The 14218-nt window shown below is 35.1% G+C and overlaps 1 protein-coding gene and 1 non-coding gene across 2 annotated transcripts; both read left to right on the plus strand.

The window, feature by feature from the left end:
* Positions 1-4332: 4332 nt before the first annotated feature.
* LOC118344441 lies at positions 4333-4439 on the plus strand. Its single transcript, XR_004798225.1, has one exon. It is a non-coding gene; the product is annotated as a small nucleolar RNA R71 (small nucleolar RNA).
* Positions 4440-8075: 3636 nt separating this feature from the next.
* LOC109006027 (cytochrome b5, seed isoform) lies at positions 8076-11120 on the plus strand. Its single transcript, XM_018985170.2, has 3 exons — positions 8076-8474; positions 10471-10537; positions 10716-11120. Exons 1-3 carry the CDS (start codon positions 8388-8390, stop codon positions 10964-10966), a joined length of 405 nt encoding a protein of 134 aa, XP_018840715.1. The 5' UTR covers positions 8076-8387; the 3' UTR covers positions 10967-11120.
* The last annotated feature ends 3098 nt before the right edge of the window (positions 11121-14218 follow it).

The raw sequence follows: 14218 nt of genomic DNA on the forward strand, positions 1-14218 counted from the left end.
GGTTGACTGTTTTTTCTAAGATATGCTTAAGTTCCCTATTAGCTAATTCAGCTTGCCCATTCGTTTGCGGGTGATAAGGAGTGGAAACCTTATGGTGTATACCATATTTTTTCATGAGGGCAGCAAATGGTTTGTTGCAAAAATAAGTTCTATTATCACTACTGATAGCTCTAGGCATGCCAAATCTAGCAAAAATGTTTTCTTTTAAAAACTTAAGCACAATCTTATGGTCATTTGTTTTACATGGAATGGCTTCAACCCACTTAGAAACATAATCAACAGCCACGAGGATATACAAATAACCAAAAGAAGATGAGAATGGCCCCATAAAATCAATCCCCCAACAATAAAAAATCTCAATGACCAAAATGGGTTGTAAAGGCATCATATTTCTCTTAGTGACTGTGCCTAGTTTTTGACATGGCTCACAAGTTTTGTAAAAATTATACGCATTCTTAAACATATGTAGCCAATAAAACCCACTTTGTAAAATTTTTACAATGGTTTTATTTGCAGAAAAATGCCCCCCACAAGCCTCATTATGACAAAAAGAAAGAACAGCTTGTATCTCATGATCAGGCACACATTTCCTTATGATTTGGTCAGAACAATATTTAAACAAGTAAGGATCATCATAGAAGAATGACTTTACCTCATGCTTGAATTTTCGTATGTCTTGAGCACTCCAATGGGGTGGAGTTTGTCCTGTTATCAAAAAATTAACTATGTCAGCAAACCAAGGTAAATTTTCAACTGACATTAATTGTTCATCAGGAAAAGAGTCAATGATAGGGATAGTGTGATCCTTTTCAGCAAATGTAAGCCGAGACAAGTGGTTAGCAACTACGTTTTCAGCACCCTTCTTGTCTTTGATGATAAGGTCAAATTCTTGGAGAAGAAGAATCCATCGGATTAAATGTGGTTTAGCATCCTTCTTTGACAATAAGTACTTTAACGCTGCATGATCAGTGAAAACAACCACAGGAGAACCAAGAATATAAGTTCGAAACTTGTCTAATGCAAAAACTACAGCAAGCAATTCCTTTTCAGTGGAAGAATAATTTCTTTAGGCTCTATTTAAAGTTCTACTTGCATAAGAAATGACATGTGGGAACTTATTTCTACGCTGTCCAAGAATAGCTCCTATGGCTACATCACTAACATCACACATTATCTCAAAAGGAATAGACCAAACAGGGGCTGCATGATAGGGGCTGTGGTGAGCAAAATTTTCAGCTTATCAAAAGCATCTTGACAAGAAGAGATTCATTCAAAAGCAACATCATGCATAAGTAACTCACACAAGGGCTTAGAGATAGAACTAAAATTTTGAATGAATCGCCTATAAAACCCAGCATGCCCAATAAATGATCTGATTTCTTTTACTGTTTTAGGTATAAGAAGCTTGGAAATAAGTTCAATCTTAGCTTTATCAACCTCAATACCTCGTGATGAGACTATGTGACCAAGAACTATGCCTTGTTGAACTATGAAATGACACTTTTCTCAATTGAGAAGCAAATGCTTCTCTTCACACCTAGCTAAAATAGCTTGTAAGTTAGTCAAACATGCATCAAAAGAACTGCCAAACACTGAAAAATCATCCATGAATACTTCTAAACAGTTTTCAATCATGTCGCTGAAAAAACTAAGCATACATCGTTGAAAAGTAGCTGGTGCATTACATAGTCCAAAAGACATTCTTCTAAATGCAAAAGTGCCAAATGGGCAAGTAAAAGTTGTTTTCTCTTGATTTTCGGGTGCTATTTCTATTTGGTTAAAACCAGAATATCCATCAAGAAAGCAATAGAAATCATGACCCGCAACTTTTTCTAGCACTTGATCAAGAAATGGTAAAGGGAAATTATCTTTCCTAGTGGCGGCATTCAACTTCCTATAATCTATACACATTCGCCAACCAGTAGAAATCCTAGTAGGAATCAATTCATATTTCTCATTTTTCACAATGGTAAGCCCAGATTTTTTTGGAATTACATGAATGGGACTTTCCCACTTGCTGTCCGCAATAGGGTAGATGATTCCCACGTCAAGTAATTTTAAAATCTCTGTTTTTACCACCTCTTTCATGGTATGATTTAATCTCCTTTGCATCTCCCTAGAGACTTTAGCATTTTCTTCTAAATAAATCCTATGAGTGCACACAAGAGGATTTATACCTTTTATATCTGCAATTGTCCACCCAATGGCACCTTTGTGTTGCTTTAAGACTTCCATCAATTTCCCTTCTTGATCATGAGAGAGTTGGGCTGAAATCACCACTGGGAAGGTATTGTCCGGTCCTAGAAATGCATATTTCAAGTCATTTGGCAATGGCTTCAGCTCTAGTGTTGGGATTTCATTTGCTGAAGGCTTCAAACTTGCTGTCAACGGTGGGAGTTGCTCAATCTTTGGCCTCCATTTAGTCTCAAATTTATTTTCTGCATTAAAAACATGAGAAACATTTATTTTCTGCATTAAAAACATGAGAAACATTTATTTTCTGCATTAAAAACATGAGAAACATTTATTTTCTGCATTAAAAACATGAGAAACATCAATGGAGGTGTCATCAGTGAGGAGTTCACAAATATTTTCTAACTCAAACAGCAAGTTAGTGGGCTGGTATGCCAAATAAGTCTCCTCTTCAAGGATGCTCTCCAACAAATTCACTTCTTGTACATCTTCCAAGTCTTGAGGTTGCCTACAAATATTGAAAATGTTTAGTTCAAGGGTCATGTTCCCAAAACTCAGCTTTAAAACACCACTCCTACAATTTATTAATGCATTGGAAGTAGCAAGAAAAGGTCTCCCAAGAATCACAGGTGCTTGAAAAGAAGATTTTGGTGTCAAGTGAACATCCAACACAACAAAATCAACGGGATAAAAGAATTTATCCACTTGAACCAAGACATCCTCAACAACTCCTCTTGGCATTTTAATAGACCTATCCGCTAGTTGTAAAATGATAGGAGTTGGTTTTAATTCCCTCAAACCAAGTTGCTCATAAACATTATAAGGCAGTAAATTCACATTTGAACCTAAATCTAACAATGCTTAACCAATTTTTGAACTTCCTATAACATAAGCAATTGTTGGTGAACGGGGGGTCTTTATATTTTGGTGGGGTATTGCTCTGAATTATGGCACTGACCTGCTTAGTAAGAAAAGCTTTCTTTTGCACATTTAACTTCATTTTAACCGTACACAAATCTTTTAGAAACTTAGTATATGTAGGAATTTGTTGAATGGCATCCAACAAGGGGATATTAATCTTAACTTGCTTGAATATTTCTAAAATTTCAGATTTGTGTTTGTCTTTGTGTAGATGAACCAATCTTTGAGGAAAAGGAGCAGGTATAGGACATGAAATATTTTCAGTTTCAGTTTCATTTTGTTCAAACTCACCATTTTCAGCCTCATTTTGTACAGGTTTAGAGACCTTACCAGCCTTGTCTGAACCTTGAGCTGGAATGTTCACCACCCTACCATTTCTCAAAGTAGTGACCGCCTTCACTTGCCTCACATTTGAACTCTCAACCGCTCCTTGTGGTGGCTGACTTTGTGGATTGGGTTGAGGTTGTGTAGGAAGTTTTCCTTTCTCTTGAGAGCTCCATGCCGTAGTCATCTTTGTAAGGGTGCTCCGAATGTCATTTATCGCTTGAGAGTTTTGATTGTTGATTGTTGCTTGACCTTGCATAAACTACAACAAGGTGTTTGACAATTATTGCATCGTCTCCTCAAGTCCCTTATTTTGCATTGGAGGTGCTTGAATTGCGAGTTGAGAGGGTCCTGGAGCCAAGGCTGCTGGAGCTAATTGCTGGTCATTCCTCTACCTAAAATTTGGGTGGTTTCTCCATCCTGGATTATAAGAATTAGAGTAAGGACCAGAATATGATTTTTGTATCATATTTACAGTATTAGATTGGTCCAACAATACCTCTTTGAATGCGGGGATCGTGGGACACTCATTAGTTGAATGCCCATGATCCTCACATATGCTACACTTCTCTGAATTCTTATGGACAACATGCACTTCATTTACCTTTTTCAATTCCATAGCTTCCATTTTTCTAGACAACAAGGTTAATTTAGTACGCAAATCATCATCTTATTTTAAAGTATATTTTCCATGACCAGACTCAACTTGTCTAGACCTATCATGCACATCAGTTGTGTCCCAAGATTGAGCATTTTCAGCAAGATAATCAAAAATATTCAAATGCTTCCTCAGGCTCTTTGTCAAAAAATTCTTCATTACACATGGTTTGTACAAATTGGCGCAATTTAGGTGTCAAACTTTCATAAAAAAAACTTATCAAACGCCAATTTTCATAACCATGATGAGGACAAGCATTTAAAAGATCCTTGAACCTTTCCCAACTTTGATAAAAAGTTTCAGAATCTTTTTGGGTAAAGTTCATGATTTGTCTTTTAAGTGCATTTGTCCTATGTATTGAAAAAAATTTCTTCAAAAATTCAGTTTGCATTTCCTGTCATGTGCCTATAGATCTAGGTCTTAATGCATTTAGCCACGTTTTAGCCTTATCTTTCAAGGAAAATGGAAACAACTTTAGTCTAATAACCTCCTCAGTGCATGTTTGGTCCATGAATGTAGAACAAACCCCTTCAAATTCTTTGATATGAAGGTACGGATTCTCGGAATCCATGCCATGAAAATGTGGAATTAATGGAATCATTCCAGGTTTGAAATTAAAGACATTTGCATTCAAATGTAGGATTATGCATGAGGGTGTGCTAGTCCTGACAGGTTGTAAATAATCTCTAAGTGTCCTATTCTGATTCACAACTTCCCGATCATGATTCTCATTTTCAGCCATGGTACTATTAGTGTCAGAAGATGACTCAAGAGAAAGCGATGCTGAGGTAAAAGATGCTTGTGATTCTGTCCTAACCAACCGAGAAGTTTGGTCCCTAGTCCAACCAATCATACAAACAAGAATAGAAAATAAAAGAATATGCAAAGCAAACAAAACAAAAAAAAAATAAAGTAAAATAAAATTAAGAAAAATGTCACCCAAGCTGTGAAGAGGTTCACAGCGCTACAAACGTCTTCTCAACAATACGAGAATGCTTTGCTAAACACCAGTTGTCCCCGGCAACGGCTCCAAAAACTTGATCAGCTTTTAATTTCGACTTCCAAGCGTAGAAGCTGTCAAAGTAATACAAGGGTAAATCCCAAAATCGAATTCACAGGGACAATGAGAATTTAGCAAACATTTCATTTTCGCAAAACAACATATTACCGTTTGTAGTGACACAAAAGTTTAAAATGATAAGAAAAGAGTAAACTAAATGAGCTAGCTATGAACAAAAATAATAAGAAAAGAAAAATAAGTTTTAGAAATTAACCGCTAACAATATTAACACCTAAATGGGGCTATTTACTAAGAGAGTGTGGAATGAATTATGAGAGAAATTGTCGGGAAGTTCAAGCATAAGTAAAGCTGAAAATAAAAGTGAATCTATTTTTCTAAAATTGTTACGAATCAAGAGATTTAAAGAAATTGTGCGGAAGTTAACTTAAACTTGTAAGAAGCAATTAAACAAACACTTGAGATGCAATTTTCGCCCACTAATTTGGTGATGGATTTACTTCTCTTTTCATTTTCTCTCAACCATTCTCTTATTCCTAGAAATCATAGTCGGATAATATAGCAATGAACCACAATTTTTATTCTAATAAAACTACTTGACAAATCATATGACAATCATAGAAAAGTGAAAGAAAAACATCAAAGTCATGTTACTTGTTCAAGTATCAATTGTGCCTTTACGTCTACAATTGATCTAAATCAAGAACAAAGAACTCTAATCTTTTCTAGACGGACATTGAAATATAATCCATCAAGTTAATCATCAAAAGCACTAAATATTGAAGAAAATCCAACCCCAAATAGTCATGGGTTACTCATTGAATCCCAAGCTAAAAATCTAGCCTATCATCTCTAGATTAACAAAATGCTCAAGAACATTAAAATCGAACATCTTTAACTACTGCACTAAACGAAAATTGCAAAATAAAAATACTGTAATCTCAAAAGGAGCTGAAACTCCTACAACCGAAGAAGAAGAAACAGCCACAGGAAATAAAACCCGAAAAGAAAAAAATATCTAGGAGTAAAAATGCGGAAGAAGAAAAAAAAAACAGACGAAAACTAAAAACAAAAAGAACCAGACGGCGCACGAAAATCTCCATTTCTTTTATACCTTCTGTTTTGCCTCATTTTCGTGTGTTTCGCATTTTAGCTTCGTGCGTTTTGAGTCAGCCCAAGTTCGCGTTCCAGCCTCAGCCCAGTGTGTTTTGCTCTCAGCGTTTCACGTCTGCAGTGCCTGCGTTTTGCGCCAGCTCGCTGTGAGGCCCGATCCCTCTGCAACGCGTCTGCTCCTGCTCGCGTGAGCTACTCGATCCACTTTGTGCGTCCCTACTGCTATGCCATTTCACCTCCAGCTCCTGTGTTTCGCGTGCTTTAGTCTATTGTCTGTGCGTGAAACTCCTCAAGCCCATGCGTTTTGCATCTGCGTGGGTTGAGTTTCCTCTTTTGATGTTGTTGTGCCAGTTGGGTATTTCCAAGAATATCCATGTAAATTAATATTTTTCCCATAATGTCCTGCAACATAAATAAAATATGAGGAGTAAAATTTTTGGAGTATTAATTTTAGTGTGAACTAATTGCAATACAACTCCTTTCAAGTGCAAAATATCAAAATTCAATATTAAGTCAAGAACTAAAAATTACTACATAATTAAGTGCTTCATTCATATTTTGGTTAAACAAATCATTCACTTTAGCAGCTTGATCATGTAATTTTTTACACTTTATCACACGTGCACTGTTTTTTTTACATTTTTTTGAAAAAATGTGAGGTCCACTATTAAAAAAATAATTTTTTCACGTAGATTTCAGATTTATCCATTTTTTTTCAAAATGAATGTACAGAACTTGCACATGCTATGACTGCAAATATAATTTATCTTAATTAATTTTATCCTCATAAATGAATAATATAATTTTTTATTATTTTTATTTATCTTAAAAGCATGACTGCAAACTGGGGAAACATACTCTCACTCAATATATTAAATTACTAAATTGACACCAATATACTATTTCAAGGATGAGATCCGAGTTCTAATCCTCCATTATCGTTGCCTAAAAAACCAATGGCTTAAAAACAACTTTGACAATGCCAAAACCTTTGGCCTTGAACTGTCAAAATGCCCAAATGACATGTTGGCATGGACTGCATTCTGCAGCAGCAGCAGCCAATTTTTCTGACCCACCCACTTTTTATCAATGGAAAAATATTTGCATCAGCCCCACACCAGCACACACTCAACTTATTGAGTGTAAAAAAAAAAAAAAAATGATGTGAAGTGTGTGCTGGTGTGGGGCTGATGCATAGCATTTCCCTTTATCAATTCTCATCCTCAGAATTCAACACAAAGTCCAACATCATTTTATGAAGAAAAAAATATATACAGGTGGGAAAATTAAGGTGGTTGAATTGGACTGTCCAACAAACAGTCATTTCGTATTCAATGTGAAATGAGTGTTTGCTTGATGAATAATGCAGTAATCAAATTATAAAACAAAAACTATGATGCTATCATACTCAAAAAAGAAACGATATTACTCATCTATCAAAGATTGGCTCAATAATCTCTCAAACTTGTACTTGAATTTAATGACTTTGAATGAGAAAAAGATAAATATACATAAGATAAATTGTATAATATTTATTAAATATTTAATATTGTTAAAAGAATTATACTAAAATTAATAAATATTACATGACCCACTTAATATATATGTCTCGGTTTTATTTAAGAAAGGTGTTGCAGTTATAAAAAAAATTCTATAAAAGTAAATATATAAATTGACGTGATTTTATATTATATGTTAGATCTATTTTATAATAAAAATAATTTTATAATTTAATATAACATATTAAAATAGATCATTTTACGAACTTACATTTGTGAGATTTTTTTATAATAAAAATATTTATTTTTATTTAATACAATGAGTAATATTTGTCACTTTTTCTGTACTTTTTCCGGTCCGTTGGAGGCATTTTATTTTCAATGAAGGTGTGCGGTCTGAAACAAATGCAGTATCATATTATAATTTATGAACCACAACAACATCCAAGCGGAGTAGGTTTTGACAATCCATCCGACCCTTACCAACCCACCATCCGAACCAAATCTGCTATCGTCTTCACCAACCCATCTCTCTGTTTTTCCTTCGAAATCCACCCAAAACTTTGCCTTTGGAGATCAAAGGCGTACTACACGAGCTCTGCTCTGTTTCAAAGCCTTCGAATAGATAAAGGGCCTTAGTAGTCTTGACCTCCTTGGAGCAATGGGTGGAGAACGCAAGGTTTACACTCTAGCTGAGGTTTCTGAGCACAACGACACCAAAGATTGCTGGCTTGTCATTGCTGGCAAGGTATGTTGTATCTTTCTGTGTGATCAGGACTTGATTGAATTTGGACTAAAACCATCATAGGTTTGTGTTTTTGCGTTGACGGGTTTTGTAATTTTTTTCCTGCTGTGTCGGTGGGAATGTAAGATATACTGGGAATCGGGTCGGGGAGATTTGAATCGTTTGCATCTGGGTTTGGATGCTATCTATTTGTGTGTAGGGAAAGTTCTTTTTTTGTCCGTTTCAGTCTTCTTTCTGTTTGTTTGATTGTTCTGGGTAGAGATCCTTAAAAAATCTTGACCTTTTTGCTTGTGGGATTCGACTATTTAACTGGGGAAAGATATGGATCTGAGGCCAGGATCTGTATAAGAAAATACTATTACATATGATTTGCATGCAAATGTTGGGACCTAAACTTGACTGGTCCGACATGCAAGATAAACAGGATTAAAAAATGAGATTGTTTGCCACGTTCCTATTGTTTCGTTGTAGAGGGGCCCTCAGTTTCAATGTTGAGGATTGGCTAGATGGATTGCACGATGCATTTTCCTTTGCTTCGAGTTATGAAAGTTTAACAATTACTTTCAACTGCCTCATTTGAATTCAAAAATCACCTCAACTCATCTAATCTCATAATTACAATTTTCTTAAATTTTCATATAAAATATAATAAACAATTCAACATTTTCTAATCCCAAAACAACTTTATCAAATTCTCACACAAAATATAATAAACAATTCAACTTTTATTCTGTTATTCATAAACCATCTCAACTCATCTCTAAATCCAAACCAAATGGTCTAAATTTTTTCATTGTCACCTAGAGAGATTTTTTTTACTACTCTTTAATTCATTTTATCTCACTAAGTTGTATACTGAGGTGATAAAATATGAATAATATAACTGAAAATCTGATTTACAGTTTAGAAACTCTGCCATAAGTTTTCATTAGAAATATAATATGCTTGTCTCTAATCGTTTTATATCTCTCATATAACAAACTCTTTGTTTTGTATAGACGTTTTTTATGTTTTCCCATTTTCTCACCTTGGTCATTAAAGGAGCTTGTATCTGTTGAATTTGTACTGTGTCTCAAATTAATTCGAAGGAAGTTTTGGTATGTTGTTTTTGGTGCTATCTGATAGTTTTAAGGGATTAGCCTTCTCTCGTCGGACATCTTGATCACAAAGCATTTATACACTTCATATCTGGGATTGGAATTGGAATGAGAGGAGGATTTACTTTGATTGTCCACCAAAGCACAAGTTTCTTAGGGTGGAAAGAAAGGAAAACCTCTTTAGAGTATATAAGCATGACTTTGAAGATTTCGTAGGAATTAACAAGCCAAAGATCATGTTGTTAATAATGAAGAATAACTTTTTTTTTTTTTTTTGTAAGCGATAATGAAGAATAATCTTACATTGATACCATTACCTCTATTTTTAGGAGGATTGAAACTTAAAACCTTAGTTAATTATTCTTAATAGCAAAACAAAGATTCATGGATGGGAACAGTTCAATTAATTTGTATTTTTTGAATTCAAGTATGTTTCATTGACTAACATTTAGCTAGAAGTGATAGCGGGAAGCACATTATCAAGTAGGGGTATACAGTTAATTTCAGAAAGCATGAGAAATTGCCTCAAAATGGGGAAAAGACTACAAAATATGTGGTATAGTTTGTATAATCAGATGAAACTTCCTAGACTCAAAATGGCATCCACTTACAGAAAAGTGAAGTGAAAATACAAATAATTTAGAAGATATAGGAATTGTTTACCAATTTATGCTAAAATGCTTATGTGCTTAGTTTCTAAGAAAACTTCCTTTGAGCTTTTGAGCACTTACTAGGCTCAAGCTTCAAGGGGCCAGGAACAATTTTGTGCAGGTGAGTGAACATTAATATTGGTAATCTTTATCGTGCTTGGCTTTCATTCAACTTGATGAGTCACATTGTGGTCTTCCAATTGCAATATCCTTGAATATACCAAATGCTAATGTCCTGGAAGCCTGAAACAGGTATTTAATGTGACAAAATTCTTGGAGGATCATCCTGGTGGTGACGACGTCTTGTTGTCAGCAACAGGTATGATAATAAGCTTCAGTGTTTTGGCATATATTTAATTTTGCATCTGCAAATATCTGCTGTTACCACCAATGAAATGCATGGTTCTTAGGGAAGGAGGCTACTTGGGCCCTTGCCCATTCTGATTATTAATAAAAAAAAAAAATTTGTTTACTGAAAAAAAAAAAATTGTTTGCAGGAAAGGATGCAACTGATGATTTTGAGGATGTTGGACACAGTAGCAGTGCAAGGGCAATGATGGACGAGTTCTATGTAGGAGATATCGATTCGTCGAGCATCCCCTCCAAGGTCAAGTACACTCCTCCCAAACAGCCTCACTACAATCAGGATAAGACGCCAGAGTTCATAATCAAGCTACTCCAGTTTCTGGTTCCCCTTCTAATCTTGGGTTTGGCAGTCGGCCTTCGCTTCTATGCCAAGTCCACGTAATTTTTACAAGGGAAATTTAGAATGAAATTTACAATAAGTTTGTAAGGGCAGTGTATGAACCCCTTTTTATGTGTTTGGAACGGTTAATATTAAGGCAATGGTGTTTGACTGCTTTCTGGCAATGCCAATGACTACGTGTTTGTTTTCCAGTTTTCCTCCTTGAGTGTAATTTCCTGTGAAGTCTCAGGTATGTTCTTCTGTCCCCGAGATGCCATTGGTAAAAGTACCTAGGTCTTCCGGTTTGAAGATATTACGAAGTTTATCTCACCAGGAGCCCCTTCATCCTCATACATATATTTGCTTTGTTTCAATTAAAAGGCCATCCGTGTATGCAGCAAGCAATTTTGTCGTGAACAAGGCCGTTGGTAATATGTCATCTCTTTCAGCTGACATGAGCTCAAGCATCTTCAGGACATACTCTAGTCCTTTCAATGACCAAGTATATTCCCAATTAGGGGTGTTACCTGCCTCCTACGGGGCAGGGCCACCCCCTTCCTTGCACCCCTCCCTCCCCCGCATCCTGGGGGCAAGGTACCCCGCCCTGGTGGGTGGGGTGCGGGGCGGATTCTTCATGTTTATTTAAAAAATAGATTACTTTCTACTATGTTTAAAAATTATTCTTAGGTCCAGAAGTAATTAAAAATATATTTTTAAATTCAAATTGTAAATTTAAATTTTGTAAATATGATTATAATTTTTAAATTATGTAATTTTTAAATTTACTAGTGCATACTTTGTGAACAAGTCTAGCAAATTGTAATATAAATTTATATATACACAATTTATAAAATATAAATATATATTTATGTTTATATATAATATATATAAAAACATGTAAGTGGAGGCGGGGCGAGGGAAATGCGGGGCGCAGTTGGGCCCTCCCTGCCCCTCGCCCCCACTAGGGGTGCTAGATGCGGGGCGGGGGCACCCATCCCAGCATGGGCAGAGCGGGGTTGCCCGTCCCGCCATGTGGGGGCGGGATGGACGGGATTTTAAAGATGTATTTGCAGTGATGACTCTTGCTACCAAGGGCCAAGAGTTCCATTTTGGCCTTGGACTACATGAAGAGCATATAGACAAGCTGATCTCCACCATGATGCTCATGTCATGGACCTGCTTTAAACAATCTCGTTTATTTTTACAATTTTTCTTAATTCATCTCATCTAATCATGATAATTTTTTTTTTTAATTTTCACACAAAATAAAATAAACAATTCAATTTTTTCAAATTAAAAAAAAAATAATATTAAAAAATATATTATAACAATATTTTATTCAATTTTTAACTTTAATCTCAACTCATCTCATATCATCTGCGAAAACAAATGAAGTATATGGAAAGATGAAACTTATTATATTCTAACACTTCCCTTGCAGGTGTGCTTTACATAAATAAGGACGTGTGGAGTTAGTTCAAGCCTAAGACTTAGCCCTAATAACATATTAAATATTTATTTATCTAAAAAACATGGGTATATTCTATCAGGGTGTTTAAATGTTACAAAACATGATTACATTAGCATGCATAGCTGTGTGATGATGCGCATTGTTGGTATAATTAAGTTGGTATTCTAAATGATCAAGCTTTTTGGTGAAGGATTTTACAATTGCATTGGATATTTAAAAAATCCAGAGGGTCAAATGAAGAGATTGCAAAAGCTTGTTTAAAGGAACTTCCTCTTGTTTATCCATACAAGATAAAAGACAGAGTAGAGTGCACGAATCACATTGTAGAAAGGAAGGATAGTTGTATCCTAGGGCGTTTATTACAACAGCTGTCATTGTTAAACTATTCTGCATAAATCCCATCGATATATTATATTATTTCTATTGCCATGTAGGTATTAATTAGTTGGATTTTTAGACTGTTTTTGGTGATATTCAAATAGCAAACCAATCCATTCATTAAATAAATAAAATCCGCTTAAGATTAGTTTGACTTGACCATACAATTTACATCTTGGACGACATTTTTTTTTTTCAATCACATGAGGTATACCATACCAGGATATAGAATCACAATACCTGGATATAGAAATATTTTAACTATGAAAAGATTCTATAAAAATATATTCACAAACTGATATGGTTTAATGTGATATGTTAGATTGTTAAACTACTTTTATTATAAAGTAATTCTAATGTATTATATGAAGCCACGACGGAACTCTTAGGACTCACTTGTGGAACCTAAACCCCTGGGGAGATTAGCACAACAACCAACTGCCATGACCTCCCACTTAAATCGCAGTTTGATCATATGGAGAATCGAACTTGTGACATGAGCCTCATGCACACAATTTCGTCCATACCACTTGGGTTACCCGCAGGTGGGTAATGATACCTGTTGTTATTGCTACGTAAATACACAAAATCGTAAGATTTTGATGATGAAGAGTGCAACATGAATAGTTGAATCACAAGAGCAAAATATAAGGCAGTTGTCTATTCCAGTTCCAACATCAGATGGCCATAGTGTTCTAGCTACTTGTAGTCAATAGCTGGCTTTTTATGTAGTTTCAATTGTTTTCAGTATTTGGAGATCTAGAAGATGAAGCTAACCCAAAAACATATATGTCAAGACAACCACAAAGAGTTAGGCATTTGGGGGAGTTACAAACCATTGATTGTCATCCCAAAACTCATTGGAAAACCACTTCAATAAATGGTTGTTCTGAAATGCTAATCAATCCCCAGTCCTTGCTTTGAAATGTTATCATATAACAGAAAGTAAACAAAACACATGTTGAAAATGGGTCCTAAGACAGTAAAGCTATATACAGCATGTTCTCAACTTCTTCCCCATGAAATATCTATTGGTGATTTATCCATGCATTGATGACGAGAAAAGAATTTGGGAAGAATACCTGTAATCTTTGGGATATGCTCCAGGACCAGGAGCATCATTATTTAAAGTTGAAAGATGGAAACGTATCTTCATACTTGTTAACATGAGACGACAAGTTTGTTCCATTCTGTAGCCTGACGAATCATTTTTTTTTCTTCCATCCATATAACATATTAAAAAAAAAAAGACGAGAAGAAAAGCCTGTGGCCAAACGGCATGCACATAACCACAGTATTTTGCCAAAAAAAAAAAAAACAAAAAAAAAACAAAGGATCTTATTCCTCAAAAGAAAAAAGGGATCTTTTGAGATAACTCCTGATCTATCTGTAGAATTAAACAAAGTTATCAAAGTAGAAGGAACTTTGAAATAAGCCATCACGGTTTCCAAAGACTCTTTCATTGG

This window comes from Juglans regia, chromosome 1, assembly GCF_001411555.2.
Source record: "Juglans regia cultivar Chandler chromosome 1, Walnut 2.0, whole genome shotgun sequence".
Lineage (NCBI taxonomy): Eukaryota > Viridiplantae > Streptophyta > Magnoliopsida > Fagales > Juglandaceae > Juglans > Juglans regia.